This window comes from Salvelinus alpinus, chromosome 1 (assembly GCF_045679555.1).
Source record: "Salvelinus alpinus chromosome 1, SLU_Salpinus.1, whole genome shotgun sequence".
NCBI lineage: Eukaryota > Metazoa > Chordata > Actinopteri > Salmoniformes > Salmonidae > Salvelinus > Salvelinus alpinus.
The window spans coordinates 65136496-65160935 of NC_092086.1; the positions used below are offsets into that span (position 1 = coordinate 65136496).

At 44.2% G+C, this 24440-nt stretch overlaps 1 protein-coding gene across 13 annotated transcripts in view; it reads left to right on the forward strand.

Annotated features, from left to right (window-relative positions):
* The first annotated feature begins 2129 nt into the window (after positions 1–2129).
* Positions 2130–24440, forward strand: part of LOC139583366 (transcription factor COE1-A) — a 148331-nt gene continuing 126020 nt past the window's right edge. For all 13 annotated transcript variants that reach the window (XM_071414359.1, XM_071414414.1, XM_071414378.1 and 10 more), the window contains exons 1-6: positions 2130–2840; positions 3607–3763; positions 4708–4771; positions 6152–6207; positions 12839–12912; positions 16279–16347. In XM_071414359.1, coding sequence (XP_071270460.1) covers positions 2707–2840; positions 3607–3763; positions 4708–4771; positions 6152–6207; positions 12839–12912; positions 16279–16347 — 554 coding nt within the window. In that variant the 5' untranslated portion in view covers positions 2130–2706. The remainder of the gene's footprint in view (positions 2841–3606; positions 3764–4707; positions 4772–6151; positions 6208–12838; positions 12913–16278; positions 16348–24440) is intronic.

Genomic DNA, 24440 nt, shown 5'->3' on the forward strand with positions numbered 1-24440 from the left:
AGGCATTTTATTCTGACGAAAGACTAAAATGATATGTATTCATCTTACTAATATACCTAATATATTATGATACAGTAAGGCTAAGAAACAGATGATTATTATATCTGTCGTATGCACTGGGCCATTGACGTTTAATTGTGGGTTGGTGGGAATTAATTAGATTAAGCATATATATTTTAAAGGATCCATCTCTCATGGGAAAACTTGGTGGGGAAAGGGGGATAAAAATATTCGTGGCTCAGGTATGTGTCAGTCACAGAGAAGAGAAACTGTAACATTTACATTTTCTCTCTATAGGCTCAGGTATGTCAGACAGTCACAGAGACGAGAAACTGTTAAATTGACATTTTCTCTCGATCGACTATAAAATACCCCAGCGCTACAATCAGCAACACTCTGTGGGTGCGCGCGCACGCGCTTCAAACCATTTCCTCAAATCTACGTCGATGTGCTGAAATATAACATTACATTGACAACTTTTAATTGACCAACATCTCCCACATTTCTTTCGAGAGATAGGCTTCTTATAAATACTCATCTTTTTCATCGCGCGTTACATTGCCCACTGTGACCAGCCTCACCTCAAACTTGTTTCCTTACAATTTATTTCAGCCCTTTAACAGGAGACTGATAATCATACCTAGGCTATATAGTAGCACAACAAGGTCGAAAAGTGTAATGGATAGCGACAGGAAAAATGTGCAGAATTGAACAGGAAAAATGTATCTTTCAATTGTCCACTGTATTCATAGTTTTTTTTAAATTAAAGGCCTAAACCACGATTCACAAAATAATGAATACATCTCTCTACAAGGAGTCACGTAGTCTATTTTAGCCTATTGACTTAGCGCCAGCAAAGCCGAGGAATCGGGTAGCAATTATGCTTCATTGTTCTTTTGAGCTAATTATTGTTATTGTCACTTTTGTTTGTGCCTCAGCACAAATACAGTTCCATTTAAACTGGAACCGTGAATCTGTTTTTTTTTTCATAACATATGGGTTTCATAAATTAGTCTAAACAATTGTCTAAATAAAATGGTGGTAAAGACGCAGGGTATTTTCTGCTGAAGTCCTGAGACCAACATTGCAATCAAATGTTCTCACGACAACAAATATCTTCAACACCATGTCTTGATATTACTGCTGCTAATCGCATTTTTGAATTCATCTCAAGACTGTTAACTTGACAGTGTATGGGCCTACCACATACAGTCTATAACGCAGTCACACATGCGCTTTTGCTGCATTATAAGGACCTTCAGAAAGTCAGCGTTAGTTTGTCTAAAGAAAATATGTACTGTATGAGTTGGACGCATGGACATATGTCTACATCATGATAAATGATGTTTCCAAATCAAATTAAAACAGTTATATGTTGTTCTGCATTCCTATATTGGTGTGGGATATATTCAAGTGTGCAAAATGGTGTAAGCTAGTGCGTAAGCATGCATAAAAATATGGACTCGTGTCATCTGTGCAAACTCTTCTAATTGTGTTAGTGTTAGTAGGCTAGGTTAAATGTTTTAAGATTGGCGCTGGGGTTGACATCTAACGTGTAATACTTTTCACTCGTCGACATTAATAGTTTAATAGTCGAGACAAAGATTCCGGTGTGCTCACACGCGTCTCCACTCCACTCTCCACTGTGGTCACAATGAGAGCCTCTATGCGTAAAATAGCACATGATACCCAGAGGCACCAAAAGTCCGACAATTCTATATTGAACAAAGTAGAAAAAAACTGAATGTAGTATTTTCCCATAATAAGAAACGTATCAAGACCCGCGTAGAAATGTCCCACTGGTGGCTACACAGTCAGACACGTTCTCAAGACATATCGGAACGAATTTGAATTTTCTCGCTATACGCTTCACTTCATGTGACCAAATTTTCGGCATGGAGTCATCTTTAGCCAACTGTCTCCGAAAGCTCCTTTTGGGCACTCTCTTAGCTGTGAGAGTGCGACGGTAAGGTGCCGTGGAGGTAAGGGAAGGGGCGGCCTTTAATGAGGCGATAGGAGCTGTGGTTGGGCGGATCTGACACTGGGCTCGTCTTTGTTTGGGGCGGCCCGCCTCTAACAGTCACTCCCTCTTCCCTCTGGGGTTGGTGTGCTTGTGTTTAGTTCTCAGAGATAGTCAAATAGGATTCCTTTGGGAAGGGACACAAATCACTCCCATTTTAACAAGAGGAACAACACGGGATCTGCAGCCACAAGGGTCCTCCTCTTCTTGATTTCCAATTTCTTATTCATTTCCATTTGACAGGGAATATCTCTGCAAAAGGAAAACAAAGACAGAGAAAAGGAAGAAAAAAACAACTTGTCAGGGGTTGATGCCATTTGATCTAGCACAATCTGAAAGCTCTAGTTGATCCCAGAGCCCATAGAGCAAGTCTCTTTAATACGGGGGGGATATCGTCAAAAACCTCAAGTGAGATTCTGTTAATTTGCACTGTCTTGCGTTTCGCTCGTTTGTCTTTTTATCACTGTTTGAATTGCTGTTCGTCTCTGACACACCTGGATTTCGATAAGTCGTCTTTGGACTCTTTTCGTCTTTTTCGCTTGGTTTGAAGTAAACAGACAAGACTGTCACTGGCATCAACGCGGACCCGGTACTCGCTCGCGCCCACGTTGTTACCCTCTTTTACCTGTGATTAGAGAAAACACATTTTGGGACACTCAAACGGAGAGAGGGAGCGCGATTTTTTCATGTTTGGGATTCAGGAGAGCATCCAGAGGAGTGGGAGTAGTTTGAAAGAGGAACCCATCGGATCCGGTATGAACGCAGTTCGGACATGGATGCAGGGAGCCGGGGTGTTGGATGCGAACACCGCCGCTCAAAGGTAAGAAGCCGGAGACAGCATCTTCCTCCCGGCGCGAGGACTCTACCAGCACACGGATGGTCCATGGTCCACACTGTTTTGGAAAGCTATATTTTCAAGGGACCTATTTATTTTTTGTCTCTACATTTGCAGTTTAGCTTACAGTTTAGCTGTGTGATCTCAGTTTAGCTCTGTGATCGAAGAAATGTTGAAGTTTTCTTCCCCCGCAGAATCGATCCCCTCATCTTGGATGTAGAATTGAGAGTTTAGCATAATGGATGACTATACTCTACTGTTAACTGGACATAGTCTACAACAATCCGTAATGGCTTAGTTTAGTTACAGAACAGTTCAAATAAGAGACATCACATTTAGAATATAATAGGCTAACTATTATATTATGATAATAAAAACATGGTAATAAATTGGCCATGCATAGAAATATGTGTATTGGTCTTGAGTAGGCTATCAATTAATTGCTAGAAGATCCAAAAGCCTAGAATATGTAACATGCATATCAACTACACATCACCATAAAATAGCCCACTGCTATAGGCTACATTCATTTTCCAAATTAGGCTATTTGGTTAAAATGAGCCCGGTAGAACAATATATAATAGAATATCAAAAGGTTCGCTTCGCAGATATGAAAAGGACTTGTGCGTGTAAACGAGCAGTACACACGTTTAATTCTAAGAAGTTTGACTCTTAAAGGGTAACTATTATTTCCATACGTTTAAGTCTGCTGATTCCCTAACATGACTACCCCTTGCATGTCTATCCACAGTGGAGTGGGTCTTGCCCGGGCGCACTTTGAGAAGCAACCGCCATCAAATCTTCGGAAATCCAATTTCTTTCACTTCGTTTTGGCTCTATATGACAGACAAGGACAACCAGTGGAAATCGAAAGGACTTCTTTCCTCGGTTTTGTCGAGAAGGAAAAGGTGAGTGATATTTTAAATATTTGATCAGCTTCTCGAACACAAAAAATTGTCCCACATCCACATTTTGACAATATTATAGGCCTACAATTAGTCTACCACGTAGATGTATCAGATTATTCTAATTTAAAATTAAAACCCCATTCAACCTATCCATAAACCTGTGTATTTATTTTGCGAAGCTTTATAAACATTTCCACATGTTAATATAATTGTAGGCTATAATAGGCAAATAGTAGCTGAATTAAATTGTATCCAAATAATAATAACATACCTAATAATACTAGCTACGGATAATATTAATACTAAGAATAATACTAATACTAATATATTTTGAGAATAATATTTGTATTTTGAAGTTGATAAGTTATAGCCTATAATTTCTGTTTTATCTAGAGGTATACTTGTTTAAAATAATATTAAGTAGCCTATTTAATGAAATTAAACTCAATGTGTTTTTCTCCTTACAACATTTCAGTATTAAGTACTACTGCTTAATTGTTTGTTTTTTTTTGGGGGGGGGGGGCAATGGGTTTTGTATATTTCAGTAAATAATAATAAAGCTCAAATAAATAAAATCGCTTGTTCCACAAATTATCCATGTCATCTCCAATAAACTCACCATGCATTTCTCTAGTAGCACTAGGCCTACATTAAGTAATTACTTCAATAACTTTATTACATTTTGCTCCCTTTCAGCCATGAAACCAGAGGCTAATTTCTATACAGTTCTATATACAGTTAAATTAAGTAATTGTTGAAGCATTAAAAATGTATGTGTAGAATAATTATGCTACATTTTGCCAATGAAACATTTTATCGAGTTATATTCAATGTACTAGCCTATTTCTGATATCCCAGTCTAATTTCAACACAAGCGCACCAATGTCCATCTTATCGGATCTGAATCAAATGAGTTCAATCACTTTAAATCTGTTCATTTACAGGAATCCACTGGAGAAAAGACCAACAATGGTATACACTACAGACTGCAACTTCTCTACAGTAATGGTAAGTGTAAAACATTGGTCAACTCTCCTCTAGGCAATGTTATGCTTATGTTCCGAGTCGCAGGAAGCGGACACATAGGCTACCACAAACACGATTTGCATTGAATTCTACAGAAATAACAACACCAGGTGCAATTTAGTGTCGCCTTTTCACTGAGGTCATATTTGCGTTGATTTGAGATCACGTCATGCACTTTATCAGGCTAATCCAACGTTTAATTTTGGATATATTTTTTTAATCATTACTATATTGGCTGCTCCTGAAGAAATAGGTAGCCGATACTGTCAGTGAAAAAAAGTTAAGCATTTGCTCTAATAATGCTAGCCCGGTGAAGGAGTAGCCTAATTAAACTCTATTGCTTTCTGAATTTCATGTCCTGAATTGTCTTTTCTTAACAATTATCATGGTTAAATATTTCCGGATACAAGCAGTCTTGCGCTTGTTATTTCTTATACCTGCGAGCATGTATTGTAGCCTATAGTGTACGTTGTCCATAATGGCCCTGCTTGGTTAGTTAATCTTTTGGCCGCCGTTAGCAGCAATTCGTCTCACTGTAAAAAAGCGAACCGTTTTTAGGTCCCCGTCTAGCTATTGTGTTTCTATGTATGGAATGTGTTATTGGTTTTATGTGCTATCCTGTTTACTTGATCCGTTTGAAATGGTCGCGTTCTCATCGTTGCCTTCACAATGCGAGGCTTAACAGTGTGTCGAGCAAAATCTTGAATCTTTTAGATTCATTGATGAATAGGCTATAACCCATTGCACAATATATAATATATTGTGACATTATTTATGCCTATTCAGTTGTCTCTATTGGCTTGGAAATAGGCTATATGCATATTTGAGTAATTTGTGTATTTTTATTTGCCAAATGTTTTTTGTTTGGGAACAACTATTGCATAATCCATCAAAAAACTTGTTCCAATACAATTTAGCTAATATTGTATAAAGACAATAACTATATTCACTAACATTGATAATTGCCATGGGAAACACATTTTATTAGCCACTATTGACACTAAATTGTGACTAAAATATATTTTTGAAAAGTTTGGAGACTGAAGTTCAGTCATTTATTTTGTTTTGATCGCACCTTTGGTGACAAATACCTTTATTGACAAAAGTTAATTGCTTAGATTAAAAATACAGATTGCAAGTACCAAACATGACACAATAAATGTAAGTTAGCATAAAGCATAACCGTAACATTTTCAATTAGGTCGAGTTTTTTGTTGCTTCAATGCATAATTTGCCACTTACAATAGTCATTGTCAGCATCTCTGTAGTGTTTGTGTGTGTCTCAGGCCAAGGTACCTAATTCTATTAAAACCATTTCCACTCATGTATTTTGTCCTCTCTCTCCCCCTCTCCCTCTGTCAGGCATCAGGACAGAGCAGGACTTTTATGTGCGACTCATCGACTCCATGACTAAACAGGTAAGGTTCCATTTCCTTATCCCTCTGCCTAAAAATTAAGAAGCAATATAGAACAATAAAACAAGCGTTTAGGAAGTGAAAGGAAGACAAACAGTACATTTCTCTATGCGGACCTGGTGCAGGAGGCAGAAGGCAGCAGCCCATGGAAGACTGTGTGTACACGCAGCCCTCGGGCCTGTGTCACGTTTGGACAGGTCCCCACTCACTTGGTAACACTGACAGCCCAGAGTGTCTCCTTGTATTACGCCCCTGACAATGAGGCGGGGACCCATTGAAGTATCTTTTCTGAGCCGCTCTGCTCTCACTGTAATACTCACTCTGATGATTTGGTTGGGGACGGGGGGTTACCTAGGTTATTATTCCGATTTTAGTTCATAACAACCTAGAGTCATTTAATTGACATCCAAGTGCAGGAGTTTATTCTTTGGAAAGCGGAACTATTATTTTGAATCGCATTTTTTTGTGATGGACATCGTATTCTGACACCCCCAAGAAAGTTACAATTTCATACACTGAATTATAATGTTCAGAGATATTATTTACAGGTAGGCCTTCAGCCAGAAGTGTTTGTACCGTTTCTGTTTTCTCTCCTGGATTGTATCCGTATGGATAGTGTGACATGTTTGGTGATTGGCTAGTGTGCTCGTTAGCAGGCTCAGGGTAATGGCAGGCCGCTGAGAGGAGAAACAGACCCATGTTACACTCTTTTAATGCTCACTAACGTGCCAGTGCCCAATTGCCACACACTGCTTGAATCAACGTTGTTTCCACGTCATTTCAATGAAATGACGTTGAACCAATGTGGAATAGACGTTGAACTGACGTCTGTGCCCAGTGGGTGGGCTCTGATGGTGTCACACAGTCTTGTTGTTTCTTAATAAACTGTTTGACCTGCACTCGTGGGGGGGGGGGGGCTGAGGGTTGGTTGGTTGGTTGGTTGAGAGGACTAACACATTTTTCTCTTTCTGTCCACACTTGTGTGGACACACTTTTGTTTACCTCTGTCGAGGAGACGAATGGAGAGTTTGAGGAATAGACTCACATAAATAGGTTGAGCTGCTGTTGATGGAAGACCAAAACGATTTGATGTAGGAATCTGATTATTTTGTTTTCGTATTATCAGTGTAGCAGCTCCTCTAATTTCTATGTCATATTTCTGTGTTAGTCAGTGATTGTTAGATGTATGACTAGTGTGGTGAGGCCCATTTCATGGCGCACATGTGTCTTTGATGCCTCGAGATGAGTCAGATGACTTAAGGATCAGGTTTGTTTTAGCTCTGGGCGTCTCTTGAGTTCTCTGTCAGGAATGTGAGCAGAGCCGGAGCACAGGTCTCACAGCTACTGTAGCCGCTACCAGAGGTGGAGCCGATATACTGTAGTACGGAGGCTGGATAATAAGTAGAGTTGTTTTTCTGACCAGGAAAAACTCTGTGCTGTAGTTGTAGCCTATATCAGGGCCAGGAGTTTTTCCTGGCTGTGTCATCTGCGCAGGAAAAAACACGTGTGGCTCAAATAATAAGGGTTAACAGAGAGACTGCTGTAGCCAGTGTGATGATGACATGGGGGCGGTGGGAAAGGAACACTAACTAACAGGTGGTCCAGTCAAAACATTGTTGCGGTTGGGTAGGATAAGGGATAAGGTCACCACGATCAGCTCCATAGCCCCATGCACTTTCTCTTCAGTGAGTCTGTCTGTCTGTCGGTCTGTCACAGCTGTGAATCCCAGTGTCTGATCACAGTGCTGCCTGCATGCCGCTGTTCTAGCCCCCATGGAAATAAAGGGTAATCACACTAATCCTATAAACCTAACCACAGTGTTTAAGAGTCACTGTGCTGTTGTTACTGTGACCACCACCGCTGCACTGCGCTGCGGCTCTGATGTAACAACCGCTAATGTGACACTGTGGCTTCATATCCTACTAGAGATAATCTAACAGGGAAAATGGAGAAGTATTTTAAGGTTTGTGAATAACTGTATTGACAACTACCATGCATATGGAAATCACATTTAGTGAGTACATTCATTTTCATCTCAACCCCCAAAAATGCTGTTATTAACATAGCAATTATTGTTTTAAACAACTATAAAATCAGCACTACTATCACACATAATGAATAGAGAAAAGATGTGAGGTAGGGTTAAAGGGTGAGAATGAGGTAGAGGGAGAGAGAGAGAGAGAGAGAGAGGGAGATACTGTAGATAGATAGAGGGAGAGGTAGAAGCCCCGGGGTGTCAGTCAGACAGCTGTATCTGTGATCACCGTCTCCACCTCTGACAGATCTGATTAAGACAGCGCCCAGGCAGGAGGGCCTCCCCTTCTCTCCCCCAACTCTATCTCTCTCTTACTCTCTCTCACTCCCTCCTCTCTCTTTTTCTCTCTCTCTCTCCCTCTCTCTCTCTCTCTCTCTCTCTCTCCCTCTTTCTCTCTCTAACTATCTCTCTCTCTCTCTCTAACTATCTCTCTCTAACTCTCTCTCTCTCTCTCTCTCTCTCTCTCTCTCTCTCTCTCTCTCTCTCTCTCTCTCTCTCTCTCTCTCTCTCTCTCTCTCTCTCTCTCTCTCTCTCTCTCCCCCTTATCCTGAGTTTTGGCGCCAGAACAGCTGAGCCGGGGGTGGGGTGGAGGAGTTGCTAGTTTGAGATGGGAACAAAGAAGGAGATAGGCAGGCTGATCGTGGCACCTCTTTAAAAGTAGCTGTGGCAGCGGCCCGGGAAGAAAGGCTGCCATGCTCCTGGCGGGACGCTAACAGATGACGCTAACAGAGTGGGAAGTGTGTTTCCACATATTTATAGCAACTTGTTTACACGCCTCCGATTTCAGCCGTCACATCAAAGCCAATGAGGAAAACAGCAAATGAAAAATGAAAAGTGTACGGCGTGAGATGAAATATGTATTAAAAGGCACATGAACGCTACATGCCTTTTAATGCACCCAGTACATCCACTTTGTTCTTAGCACAGGATGCGTCTGAATGTCATGTGTGTTACAAAGATGGTGGCGGTGGAGGGAGCATATTTTGTTTTCATGGACTGTTGACTTCAAAGATAGAAAGACATGGTTGAACCATACCTACAGTAAAATGTCATGGGTAGGCCTACTTCATTTGTGAAAATCCAATGATACAAACTGCAGTTGTTCTCCTTTTGCAGACAGATTTAGTCCTTATTAGAATTGTGGATGTATCAGAAGCCGTGTAAAATATTTAGATACCAAACACTTTAATGATACGAACAATAAACCAGACAAAGGGCTATTCATCTCTTCTATGAGACATTTCCTGCTGTTGGGAGGCTGTCCGATAGCTTTGGATATTCAGCCTTGTTCAGGATTAGATTGTGGTAGTAGTGACTTGCGGGGGAATGTTCCAGAGGCCCAGGTCTGGAGGTCTGGATTGTATGGGGCTGGTCAACCTGGACACCGTCTCTCACTTAGCAACTCCTGTTTTTAAAACCTGACTGAAAGATGAGCCAAAAAAAATACCACTGTGTTATTTATATTTTCTGCTAATGAGTTTGCATCCTCTCCACTGCTGGTGCTGCTCTGTGTAGTTCCTGTTTTTGCAGCCATGTTTTTCAGCACTAATAATTTTTGCGTTTAGACATATTTACTGAACATGGTGAAAAACAAACTCGCAGAGTGAGAGGGTTTCATTCAAATGTGAATGGTTTTGACCAGCTCTTGGTTTCACCCGACAAAGGACTTGGGATCTTCAATCTTCATTTTTATTTGCAGAAGAACATAGATATTATTTCATCACTGTATATTTCAACGACTATCATCTGTCATGATATAGGTAATGTTATTCTACTAGAGGACAGGACATTGCACAAGGCCTAGTTGTGCTCAGTAAAGATAGATATAACCTGGAAGTTGGGAGCAGTGGACTCCGAGCCTGGAGACATTGATGCATGCAGTGCTGTTTTAGAAGACCTTGGCCCTTATTCTCTCAAAGTGAAACCAAAGGAACAAGTCACTTTCATAGTCATCCTGACTGCCGAGTAGCTGTGTGGAGCAGGCTCGTTTTTCAGTCGCGGTTATGAGGGAACGGATCATTTTAACACCATATCTAAAATTAGCTCAAGATCACAAATATGGATTTGGTTGACTCCTTAAAACAATCCCAACATGCTTTGTGCCTGCACGCAAGCCTGCTGATGAGAGTGTCTTGTGTCTGCCGTGCCGATTCCATGCTGCGACTGTTTTGCCGTAAACGAGAGTTTTGCCGGTGCTGGGACATGTTGTTGGGTAATGGGAAGGTGAAAAAAAAAAGCTGAGCCATTTTGGAAGGGGTGGAGGCTGGGCCAGATGGTGTGCCACTCTCCAGTCTGGCATCCCAACTGCTCGCACACACCCACACCTCCCCTCCCTACCCCGTGCCCCTGCCTCCATCTTACCGCCCCGACGCCACCGCCACCGCCGGGCGCATGGAGCTTTACACGCTAGAGTAGGTAGAATAAGAACCGTTACACTCCTACAAGACAGACAGCCACAGAAATGCGTGAGCAGCTAGCATCCTCTTCACTGTTAACAACCGAGAGAGGGGGAAGCAAAGCCAGTAGACAGACACCCAGCCGGCGCTTTCAGTATCTGTTCGGTGCTCTGCGCGATGAGTCATGAATATCTAAGCCCTGAGAGAATGAGAGAAGAGAAGGGTGGGGAGGCAACAATGTTCAGGGAAATAACACAACATTCCCGATTCCCACTGCACTCATAAAGCACCAAGAATCTCAAGCCCACTTTCCATAAAACATTGCCAGGATTCTGTGTAGCATGTTCAAAATGACGTCTTATGCATCCATGTGTCTGTTTGGTTTAAGAGAGTCACAGTGTGAGCACAAAGGTTTTGTGTGTGTGTTCTGTGCTTAGGGTGAGAGGTCGTAGGCCCTTCCCTGGGTATAGTACCTGCAGCAGGCCTCTTGCAGTGACAGTGACTGGGTCAACCTGTGCTTCTCAGCAGGGCTCATGGCCCCCTCAACAGTCAACAGCCACTCTCACTGTTACCCTCCTATGAAATACGATCCCCTCTCAGCTCTCTTCACGTAATGTCCCACGCTGTAGTTCTGTGGGTAGCCAGGGCCCTGGACGGTCTCTTCCCTCCCTCCCTCCCTCCCGGACAGAAACATTGGACATATCCCACAGATTTCCCACGACACACGCTGCTATTCATTAAACATCCCCTGGCCAGAGGCAGTAAATACTACATTAAGCTCTTAGGGCCACACTGTGTGTTTGTGTGTTTCTCAAGTGGAATCTGCTCTTTTAAATTCCATGCCAAACGGTAGGGAGGGAGAGTGTGTTGGTAGTGGTGGTGTGGAGGGGGGCTAGGGGTGTGATGGCTTTTGGGTGGTGAAAGGAGATTATGCATTCTAACAATAAAGTCCTTTAAGTTTGTGGACTGTATGAAGTATATGGGTAGTAGCATATTTTTTTTAACCAGGCAAGTCAGTTAAGAACAAATTCTTATTTACAATGAAGGCCTAGGAACAGTGGGTTAACTGCCTTGTTCAGGGGCAGAACGACCGATTTTTACCTTGTCAGCTCGGGGACTCGATCTTGCAACCTTTCGGTTACTAGTCCAATGCTCTAACCACTAGGCTACCTGCCGCCCCATAGATTAAAGAAACTGTCCAATGTTTCTAGATATCTATGAAAGAGGACCCAAAGTCATTCTCCCCAAAAAGTGTTCTGAGGTATGTTAGAAAGCAGCTTTTTTGAATTGGACTGGTGTGGGCGTAACCCAACAATAGAATGGTGTGGGCGTAACCTGACAATAGAATGGTGTGGGCGTATACCGGTCATTAAAAATATTGATGCGAGTAGCCCGCTGATTAACCAGCTCATCCTCTATGAGGAAATAGCAAGGATTTCTTTTAGATTGAGGTGGGGGTGCTTAAAAAATAAAAATGTAGTATAGGGTGAGTCAACAACATTATCTGGGTACGAGTTAACAGAACAGTGAGAGTTACTTTAAGGATAATGTCCTTCAGTGTGCTGTGTTGCATCCAAATCTAATGGCCACATTTGTGTCCTATGGACCCTGGCCGAAAGCAGTCCCCTATATAGGGAATAGGGTGCATTTTGGGACACAGCCCATGTTAAAGAGAGACAGGAAGTAATATTTCCATCAGCACTCACAGCCCTGTTTGGCTGGACCACAGCAAGCTGTAAAATGCCCCGTCCGGGCCTTTCCAGAGAATATTTACTTGGTTTTTACAAAATGTGGTGATATGTTGTCACACAAGGAAACGCCAGAATCAGTCAACATACTGATGTGTCGTGTTTGGAACAGAAACAGAACAGAACAGATAAAAGTTCCATGAGTTAAGTCCACCATACTGTATCTGGCTAGCTTCCCGTGATTTCCTTTTCTTAGCATGCAGAAAGTGACATTGGAAAAATGCTCCATTCCAATATGTCCGTTCATGTTTCCATAGAGACTGCTGTGCAGTGTGTGGAGAGAGATGTGACCAGATGTGAGCCAGGCCACAGTAGGAACTCTCTCTCTCCAGGGCAGATATAGTTGACCTGCTCCACTAACATGCCTCTGTGAGGACCATAACCCAACCTCGCTACGAAAACAAATCCTCAACCTGTTTCTAATACAATATTTTTGATCATTTTCCCCCTCGCAGGCCATTATTTATGAAGGTCAAGACAAGAACCCAGAGATGTGCCGAGTGTTACTGACACACGAGATCATGTGCAGGTAAGAAGAGGAAGCTCTGGAACTCTGCTTCTCCCCCAGTCTGACCCTACACTGCGCTACACCATGCTACACTACGCTACACTACACTGCACTACTCACCCATATACGTACAGTATGTTACAGTGATGGCAAGGCCTCACCATGCATCGTCTATGGCAGTTCTCATAGAGGCTCAACCTTACTGTAGCTAAGCAGGTCACCCCTATACCTCCCAGCAGAAGAAGGGGAACGGAGAAACAGGGAAAGTAGAGGAAGATGAGTTTTGCTATCAAATGGTGTACCTTTAATTAAAATCAAAAGATGAATTTGCTTGAAACTGGGTTGTGAGGATCGACTCCTTCCTATTTTTAGAGGCATTTGAACAGTTCTCTCTCCCCCTAAAAATACCTCTCTGATGCCTGCTTAATTAGGACATGCAGAAACTCATTACTCAATTTGAATTCTCCTGTTGTTCAGCTGCTAACAAATGGGCCTTCCCTTGCATTGTGACTATGAAATATATGCAAGGACTTATGTACGTATACGCACATACGCACACATAGTCACACGCGTGCGCACACACACACACACACAACGCACGCACGCACGCACGCACGCACGCACGCACGCACGTACGCACGCACGCACGCACGCACGCACGCACACACACACACACACACACACACACACACACACACACACACACACACACACACACACACACACACACACACACACACACACACACAATCAAAGATGCATACTCCTCTTTCGTACTCATATTTAGAACCTGAATTAAGTTATTTTCGAACCTTTCTTCAGAACCACTTTAACTGTAACTCACTCTTTAATTTGAGTTAAAGTCATGATTAACAGTAGCATTAGAAATCGACAAATATCACACAATGAACTTTTTAGCACAGGGTTTACAGCCTAAATTTGACCCATCATTCCATGCAACCACCACAGTTGTACAGATTAGCTGTTTCCCATCTACGGCCCTCAAATTCAACTCTGGACCTCGAAGCCAGTTCCACTTTTTCTTTTTACATTCTTCCCCTCTAATCAGGGACTGATTTAGACCTGGGACACCAGGTGGGTGCAGTTAATTATCAGGTAGAACAGAAAAGCAGCAGGATTTTTCCCCCAGACCTCGCAGGGGAAGAGTTGAATAGCCCTGCTAAGCAGTGTTTGGTTAAGGCATTGTATCTGGTCTGAGAGAGTGCGAGACATCAGTAGAGAGGCCCAGTGTGAGGAACCTAACCATGGAGACCGTGATGTATCAGACAGTGACTTTTGGGGTGCCAGTCCCACCCGCCCTGCACCCCTCCCCAGTCCCCAGTCTCAGGGATGGAGACGTGCTGATTCTGCACTGGGGGTTCAAACACAGTCTCAATTATAAGCAGAAAATGAGTCTGCTCACCATTAATCAGTACTGCTAATTGCTGTGCACCACCATTAGCCATATGGTGCCAAGCCAGCTTGCAACCGTGGGACATACATTAAGTGCTTAGTCCTTTCATTTTACAAACTCAAATAACGGGCTACAATGATCTTTCCAACGCTTCCACAGAGGAACATATTTAAGGTCATATTACATTTTACGTGGACCAACAAAAAAGTAATTTCCAAATGATGAGATCCACTAATTAAACAAATTGGGATTTAATGTTTTGGTTTTAGGCAAGAGTCGGTGGACTGAAATAATTTGTCATGGTTTTGAGTAAATTAAAAATAAACAAGGGTTAGAGGGTCTGGTACGGTAGCATTGTCCTCACAGGAACAGACATCACTACATCCTGTTAATTACATGAGGCGATTTAGATTTCATTTCTTCAAAAGCTGCGGCAGGAAGGAAGCGTTGAGATTAAAGATGTGATTTCCTTTGGATGTCCTGCGGGAACGAATGGAAGTTAACAGGAAAAGAAAATATCCCCTCAACAAAGCTGGTGGAGGCATGTACTAATTAGCATAATTTTGGTTGGAGGAAGGGGAGGGTGGTGGGTGGGTGACAGTGAGTGTGTGTGTGCGGGAAGGGTAATAGAAAAGAATCCTGTCTCCCATGGGTGCTGCCTGATGATTGGATTGCAGGGAAGCCACGAATCAGTGCTCTAGTCCCCCCCCCCCCCCCCCCCCCAAGCCTCGCTCTATTCTGATCCAATGTGACCCACTTCAGAGAGTCGCACAGAAATGAGAGCAAGGGGGAGACAGAGGAGAGAGGCCAAAGAAAGAAAGAACGAGATGTTTCAAAGACCTGGGACGTCCTCCTGAAATCCTTTGGTTGACTCTCACTTGTTCTCACTACACCAGCGATGCATTTTCACATATAGCTGTACCCGCAGCTTTTACAGTCACAATGTACTCCTGCTCTCTGCAGAGACTGTTCTGCACCCAGTTGGCCTGTCTTTCTGTTGTGCACTGCACTCTCCACATGTGATTCAGTCAGATACGCTGCTTTACACTCCTGCATTACAATATCTCTGAGGCATGAGAGACACAATATGAATCATTAATGGAGCTGATCGATCAGTCCTGCCAAATGGATGAGGCAGAAGGCTGAGAGAGAAGAGGGAGGGAGGAATAGAGAGGGGGATGAAGTAACAGAGAGAGGAGGGATGGATGGGGGGGGGGGGGGGGGGGGTGTAGGTTGACTCAGTGCAGAGAGCAGCCCCGTAGGAGGGAGACAATGCCTTGGGTTTTATGTGACAGGCCTGTCCCCTGCCCCATTCTACACCCCACTGCCATCTGTGCACTGGAAACATGAGCTGGGGGTCTCTCCAAGCTGCTCCACTTTCCCCGCAGCCTCCCTCCCTCCAGCTCCCTACCACCGCACCCCTATTCCCTCGAACCCAGCCCAGCCCAGCCACCCTCCAGCCCCCCATGATGCTCACCTTTGTCAGAGTGAGGCAGGGGAGGAGGTGTCAGGTTAGCAGTGAACAGAGAGTGTTTGACCCAGGAGGGTGAAGGGAAAGGGGGAGAGACTGGGAGAGAGAGGGAGGGGGGTGATTACCAGCTACCTGCCTCAGGTGATACAAGGGGTGCTCTCACCCGCCCTAACTCCTCTCCCCTAGCACACCTGTCATCCCTTAACCAAGCTGGCCCCTGAATGACTTGTCTTTGTGGGCTGCTGTAATCAAGCCATATGTAGAGATAAATAATGTACCCAGACACACAGAGGCAGTCTGTTCTACAGGTGACAAAGGGCTGGGTGGGCTGGGCAGGGCTTAGTTCAGGCCTCAGAACAGGGCCAGGCTGTTGGGTAATTGGTACCTTCCCCTTTATCCTGTGGAGGTCTGGGCCTGGCTGAAGCAGCTCTCTCTGAAACACGGCTCTGTTTTTCTTTCTCTCTTTAACCCCCCCCCCCTTCTCTCCCTCTGTGCCCCTCAGCCGCTGCTGTGACAAGAAGAGCTGTGGCAACCGCAACGAGACCCCGTCTGACCCAGTCATCATCGACAGGTACCGTAACACAGTCCTCCACTGGCTCTGCTACTCCTAGTGTGTGTGTGTGTGTGTGTGTGTGTGCGTGTGCGTGTGCGTGTGTGTGTGTGTGTGTGTGTGTGTGTGTGAGTGCCTGCGTGTCTGTGTGCGTGTGTCTGTGTATTACCCCCTTTGAGGCTGCTGATGCCATGAGGGAAAGCGGGGCACACAATCAGTACAATCTATGTATCTGGTATGGTTTGGTCAGAGTGTACCTTGTGGTTCTATCTGTAGAGTTTACAGTGACTACTACAGTGTGTGTGCAAGTGTACTGTGCTCTACGCGGAGTGGTCAGTGCGTACAGTGTGTGCTCCTCCGCAGTCAGGGAGGGAAGACGAGGGGAGGCAGAATGAGGAGTCTGTCCTCTCCTTTCCTTTCCTCTCCGCTCCCCTTAATAAAACCCACATGGATAATGGACTGTGAAACAATAGCTGCCAAAGTGCTTGGAGCCCCCCCCTCCCCCCTCCCTCCCTCCCTCCCTCCCTCCCATCATTCCTCCAGGGCACTCAAACACGGGCCTTCTATCTTACACAGTGCATTTGTCTCTCTCAGCTAGACAGGAGCCATTAGACCTCAGCCTCCCATATAGCTTTACTGTATTCATTTGTTGTAATATTACCAGTCGTGCTCGTAGGGGTGTTAGTCCCAGAGTATTGGAGTTTTACTTGTTAGACGTCTATCTAACACAATAGCCCTGGTGAACCCGGCTCTGTTGATTGGACCTCCACAATGCCTGTATCTCAGCGGCTGTATGAGCTGATGCTAATGTCTCATTTATAACCACGGGAGTAAGCTTTTGATTTAAACCATACAGAGCTGCATTGGTTCACACCAGAGTTATTGTTCAGTGCGACGAGGCCGATCTGATTTGTCGCTTTTGTCAAATGGACTTCGGGGCTCATTTGTGAAGATGAAACCCTACTGAAGCAGAGGATGTGTGTGGGGGTGAGGTATGTATGTACACGATGTATGTGTGTGTATGGTCGTGCAGAGTGATTAACCAAAATGTTAATTATTTTTCATTTTTTAAACAACTAATTGACTAACGTCGGTTCAATGATTTTAATCCCATTTCATTTTTTCTTCTTCTGTGAGCTCCATGTGCACACTGCACAGTTTCTCTTGAGATAAACCAGATCCAGCCGGAACCTTGAGATGTAGTAGGTAGTTGTAGTTTCCAACAGACCAATATTTGACATAGTTTGGCACATGGAATTTAGTAATTAACTACAATGACCATAATCCATTGCACATCTATTTGTCCGGTCTGTGTTTCTTTTACGCCTGCTGCTAGTGTGGAGAGGCAGAGAAGAATGTGCTATCGCGAGGGGATCTAGAAAGCAGCTGTTGCTTCGCAAGGTATCTTTACCTGAAAATACATGATCTAAGTGATTTATAGTTGGTATTAAAGCAGTCATAAAAGTATGCCTTATTTACTTTGAAAAACTACAAAATAGTGATTTGTCAGACAGCAGCTCTATAGAGATGAGATGATGACTTGGAATGAATTAATAAAGTCATCAAATAAAACAAATGTAATATACACAACAACTGAAATATTTTATTAAAGTAAATTAATTGAATAAATGATGGTTAATAAGTGATAAGCACTAATGGGCAGTCACTACCATCATGTGACTTTTATTAATTGTTTTATTCTGTGTTACAGCCCTCAACCCAAATAATCGAAACCGAAATTGAAAAACATGAATATTTTTGAATAATCGAACGAAACCGAACCAACCTCAAAAATAACTGATTGCTCTGCGCTAGAGTATGGGCTATGATGAATATGTACATATATTGGTGGATTTCAGTAGTCCAAGATATTCATGTCTTTTCAGGTCAAACACATGAGCCAAATGCTTCTCTCAAGCAACACGCCGACACACACACACGCACACGCACACACACGCGCACGCGCACGCGCACACGCACACGCGCACACACACACACACACACACACACACACTTCATGCCCTTGTAAAGAGGGATGGCAGTAGTGTGTGTGTGCTGTGGTAATGTATTCACTGACCTGCGCTAGAGGAAGGACACAGATGCACATCAGCTGTGGCACACGCAGCTCTCTCAGTGCCAGGAGAGGAGAGAAGCGGGCCCCATACCTGGGACATGTGTTCTGCCCCCTCCCCTCCTCTTACCCTCACTGCCCAACGTTCCGCTTCGCTGGGCCAGAAAGGGTCAGCGCTCTTGGGGGGGGGGGCAGCTGAAACTCCCACCCAGCACCCCCTGCTCCCCTCTCTACCGTCACACACCTTCAGACTTCAGTGAACAAACAGGGGCTCAGATGAGAATGGCCAGATGAACCCAGAAACGTCTGTTGAGCTCATCCTCTCTCACTGCCAGCACACTGCTGTTGTGTTTGTGACTGCTCAGTGCCTTACGCTTTCAGGAGATACATCAAAACAAAGAGGTGCACTGGCCTCAGCACAATTCATATTGCTCTCCCAGCGCCTGTAAAATACTATTATTTGCTGAGGTTTGTGGGGGAAAGGGAATGTATTGATGTTCATAGACTATTAAGATATCCAAAGAGGACCCAGGTGAATCTACTGAAAAATAACCATGTGTCCTGTGATGCTGTGGCTGGTCCCTTGTGGTGTGACTGTCTCCTCTCCCTGTGCTTTGCCAGGTAGCCAGGCAGGCACAGTCCACGGCTTAGTTGTGAGGTTATCATACCATCACACACAATTATTCTCCTCCCTGTCACGCGCTCCTGCAGCACCGGAAAATGGGTCATGTGAAAACAGAAAAAAGGAGAGAAAAAATGAAAAAGAACCTCATTTATGTCTGATGTATTCTGGCAGTTTTTTTTTTACCCGCTCTTCTTCTTTTTGGGGGGGGGGGGTGGTTCACAAACAAGCAGCTTGCCTTTGCTGATAGATACCATCTCAATTAGGACTTATTATCCCCCCTCCCTCCGAATACATCATAAAAAACTCTAACTTCTATATTTTCCCTTGAAGTTGTTTAATTCAATAAATAAGGCCTCATTAGTGTGCTCTTGTTTCAGAGAACAGATTCGATTGTGGCGCTGTAATTAGCAGGGCTAGCGTTAGCTAATTCTGCTGGCTGAGAGAGACAGAGAGAGAGAGACAGAGAGAGAGAGACAGAGAGAGAGAGAGGAGAGAGAGAGCGAGAGAGAGAGAGCGAGAGAGAGAGAGAGAGAGAGAGAGAGAGAGAGAGAGAGAGAGAGAGAGAGAGAGAGAGAGAGAGAGAGAGAGAGAGAGAGAGAGAGAGAGAGAGAGAGAGAGAGAGAGAGAGAGAGAGAGAGAGAGAGAGAGAGAGAGAGAGAGAGAGAGAGAGAGAGAGATTCACTAATTAGATCACTCTTATAAGACACCAGGATAACTGCAGCAAATCCCCCGGAATGGAAAAACCCCACTAATGATGCCTTATTATGTTGTTAAAAGAACAAATCTCATATTAACTGTGGTTTATTCCCTCTCTACTTTGTAAACACACAATATGAAGCATTGGGTTTTCTGTGGGAAAACATTTTTTTTTATTGCTTTTGCGATCTTCTTTTCTGTGTGTGAAGTCAGGTTACGGTTGTTTTCCTGATTGAGGTTATCTACGAAAACAGTGTGTCAGTGAATGTAATGGCTGCCTTGTGCATACCGTGTTATTGTTTACCTGTTAGTGTGTGTGTGCATGTGTGTGTGTGGTCTCCCTGCTCTGCCATATGCTCCTCTCCCTCTCTCCCTCTCTGTGCTGAGACCTATCCGAGTCTCAGTCAGATTATTTCAAATACCTTAATCCTCCTCATTGACATGGACACAAAAGCCCACTGACATCTAATAGACGCCTCTTCACTTTCCCCCTTTTCCTCTCCTTCAGATGGGCTTCAGATCAGATCTGCCCCCCCCCCCCCATCCCCTTCTTCCCTCCCTCCCTCCATCCACCCTCCTCCTCCTACTCCACCCACAGAGAGCCCACTATTGTCTTCTGCCTCGTCTCACTCCGCACACCCCTCCTCACTTGTTTTTCTGCTTGGAGAAAGCCTTAAGATGTGGATAAACACTTGTGTCCCAAAGTGAGGCTTTGATGGAACAGTTTCAAAGAGCACATTTATTGTGTGTGTGTGTGTGTGCGTGTGTGTGCGTGCGTGCGTGTGTGTGCATGTGTGTGCGTGCGTGTGTGTGTGTTTGTGTGTGTGTGTGTGTGTGTGTGTGTGTGTGTGTGTGTGTGTGTGTGTGTGTGTGTGTGTGTGTGTGTGTGTGTGTGTGTGTGTGTGTACTGCATAGGTGATTGTGTTGGCTGGTCTGAAGAACGGCATGGTATCGGTACATCACAAGCCCTGTTCCCGTTCCCGTCGGCTCATTTGAGACGTCTCAGTTTACACACACTCCATTATTCCCTGGCCTGGAGATCCTCCAGCAGCAGGGTGTGGTGTACGTGTGTCTATTTGTGTGTGTGTGTGTGTGTGTGACTCTCTCGACTGATCCCTGTCGATGTACCTCTACCATCGCCTTTTCACCTAGGTCTAGTTACAAGCAGAATAGGCGAGAAATGCGTACGTCATAAGCTAGATCCGAGCTATGCATTTCCCTTAACAAAGCAGTGTTCTGGGCAGGGCAGGGCCCCTGAGTGTGTCCTTGGCTTTGTTTTGTCTCTGGGAACCCCAGCTCCAGCCCCATGTAGCTCCAGCTCCAAAGGAGGGAGTGCTGCTCTGCTCTGTCCTCCCGGGACCAGCGCTCTACTCCGCTCTGCTCCCCTCTGCTCCGTTGCGCTCTGCTCCGGTCTACTCCACTCCGCTCTACACCACTCTGCTCCGCTTTACTCCGCTCTGTGTAGCTCAGCTAGCATGCTGGGAGATGTCAAGGATGTCAGGGAGCCCGCGGGAGATGGAATGTGAGAGTTCCCGTGGATACCGTGGGACTTCCTGTCACCCCCCCCTCCACCCCGCCCCCCTCCAACCCCATCCAGAGGCGTTCTCAGCCCCTCTGGCTGGCCTGATATCCACTCACAGACCAACATCTGGATTTGTGCTCTCTAACCAAAACAACAAAGAGAGAGAGAGAGAGAGAGGGAGAGAGACAGACAGATAGAGTGGAGAGAGAGAGAATGAGAAAGAGAGAGAGAGAGGGAGAGAGACAGACAGATAGAGTGGAGAGAGAGAGAGAGAGAGAATGAGAAAGAGAGAGAGAGAGAATGAGAAAGAGAGAGAGAGAGAGGGAGAGAGAGAGAGAGAGACTCCATAACCAGTCAATAGGATAATTAAAACTAGGTTGCTTTGCCCTCCAGTTGAATGTTTAATAGAATGCAGAGCGTTACCTATAGCTACAGGCTGCAGTGGTCTGGGGAAGGCCAATCCAAACAGAAAAGAGAAAGTTGTGATTGTCAATCATTAGTTTGGGATTATGATGATTCCTGTAGATAGTATACACTGAGTGTACAAAACATTAAGAACACCTTCCTTATAGTGAGTCCCCACCCACCCTTGGCCCTCAGAACAGCCTTCATTTGTCGGGGCATGGACTCTACAAGGTGTCGGAAGAGTTCCACAGGGATGCTGGCCCATGTTGACTCCAATGCTGGCCCATGTTGACTCCTTTGGGTGGTGGACCATTCTTGATAAACACAGGAAAGTGTTGAGTGTGAAAAACCCAGCGGCGTTGCAGTTCTTCCATTACAGCATAATGGATGACTGTCATTCATATTCCATTCACCCAGTTCAATGTAACATTGATAGGTTTAGGCTACGACATGATACTCACATTTTTTCCTTTACACATCATACGGTTGCTATCTAGCCTATGAATTAAAGTTTACAACATATGTGCACAGGTCGAGAGAAACATCTGAGTAATCAAGGTGACACACAGTGACACGTTCATTAATGTCTTGCATATTCTTGCATGCATCTTGCTGATCTAGGGTGTGATCGTTAGTCCAACAGTTGCAAACGGAAGTTTCTATAGGACAAATTCAGATATGTTTATCCGTTTATCCACGTTTTGTTCCGTTTGCTTCATTTAAGAAACGTTTTTCAACAGAATCGGCGGAATGAATACACCCCTGATCACCTCAAACACAGTTCACTTTCATAGTAGCAACATACAAACAGCATCATCACTTCTCGCATCTATGCGTTCTCCTCCTCTCACCTTTTCCCTTCGCTTGTGGACTTCAGTGCACAATACAACAGCTGTCTGTCACCAAGTGAAAAAACCTTTCCAAGCCAAACCTTCATGCCATAACCGCTAAACGCTACATCGTTGTCAGCATATTAGCTAACTCCATAGTCAACATAGCTAGCTACTTGAACTAACGCGTTAATAAACCCTCTACAATCATGCAGTACAGTGTACAGCAAGTAGTTTATTGCCTCAGTGGCAATAAATTAATAAACCAAAAACTTACCTTGACTTGGAAGAGTTCCAGTGTTTAACATTTTTATTAAAACATTTTTTTATATATTTTTTTATTGAATATCCAAAACATACAATATACTTGCAGTGAAGCCGCTCAACAACTACACAACACCAGCCATCCAACAGACTGCCATTCGGAGTAACAAACAGAAGCATCCAGGGTCATCGCCCTGCTCAAGGGCACGTTGACAGATCTCCCACAAGGCCCCCCCCCCCCCCCCCCCCCCCAAAACAAACGGGGATGCGAACCCTCCAAGATCCCCCCACAGTTCCTCATAGCTGTCCCTCAACCATCCGAGACCCCTCCCACAGTCACCCCCCAATAAAAAAAAATAAAGAAAAAGGAAAATAAAAAAAAGATAATTAATTCCATTCTCCACCCCCAAGAACTCCCCCCCCCCCCCCCCCCAATGCTCCAACAACCAATAAAATGAACTCATGAGAAAAAAGAAAAGACAAAAGAAAACAGAAAACAACAATGCAAAAAAAACTAAGGACATCAAGGACAACTAAAATCATAACAGCATGGCCAACTGTATATATTTGAGTGCATGTCTGGCACTATTACATGTGTGTGTGTCCGTGTATGCGTGTATTTGAATGAGAGTGTGTGCATATGCATGTGTACAAACACCTGCACGGCATCCGCCTCAGGCAAACCGGCATTAGCTGTAAAAACACTGCCCCTCGGTGTCATTCAAACGTACTTTTTAGTATGTTTTAATTTGACTATATTTTTGATGCTTTATCTTTGACCATCATTCTGTCTCCTGCCCAGCAACTCCACTCCCACTTGTCTCCAATTCCACATCCCAACCCTCAGCTGCCCTCAGCCCATCCCACCTATCTCTGCTGGCCATAGCAGAGATAGGTGGGATGTTCCAGTGTTGGATAGCCATAGCCAGATAGCTAACATAGGATCCTCTCTGTTTGAGGCGGGTGTTTGAGTAGGCTAAACCAGCTAGCTGCATTCGCTAGCTAGTTAAGTAAAAGTGAAAATAAATACTACAAAATATAGATAGCTCTCTTTCTCTCTCTCTCTCTCTCTCTCTCTCTCTTGCTTCTCATTCATTTTTTGTATTTTTTAACTGTTCAACTATTGTCTTTCTTTCTCTTTGAGTCAACTACTCTCCACATTTTATGCACTGCAGTGCTACCTGATCCTTTGATTGGGTCGACAACATGTCAGTTCATACTTCCTCCGGAAGTTGTCTTAAATACTGTGTAAGTCTATGGAAGAGGGTGAGAACCATGAGCCTAGGTTTTGTATTGAAGTCAATGTACCCAGAGGAGGACGGAAACTAGCTGTCCTCCGACGACACCATGGTACTACCCTACAGAGTGCTGTTGAGGGTACTGTTGACCTTCATTGTGTTTTAATCAGTTACTTGTTTATGTGAATATATTTATTCTAGTTTTATCTTAAAAGGATAACTTTTTCTGAGGAGCCTCCACTGGCTCTTTATTATTAGTAGAGAAGACCTGCAAACTGAAATGTTTTTTCAAGTCTTGCTGATTGTGTGTGTGTTTATATATGTGTATGTGTGTCTGTGTGTGTGTGTGTGCACGTCCCTGTATGCGTGTGTGTGTGTGTGTTTATATATGTGTATGTGTGTCTGTGTGTGTGTGTGTGTGTGTGTGTGTGTGTGTGTGTGTGTGTGTGTGTGTGTGTGTGTG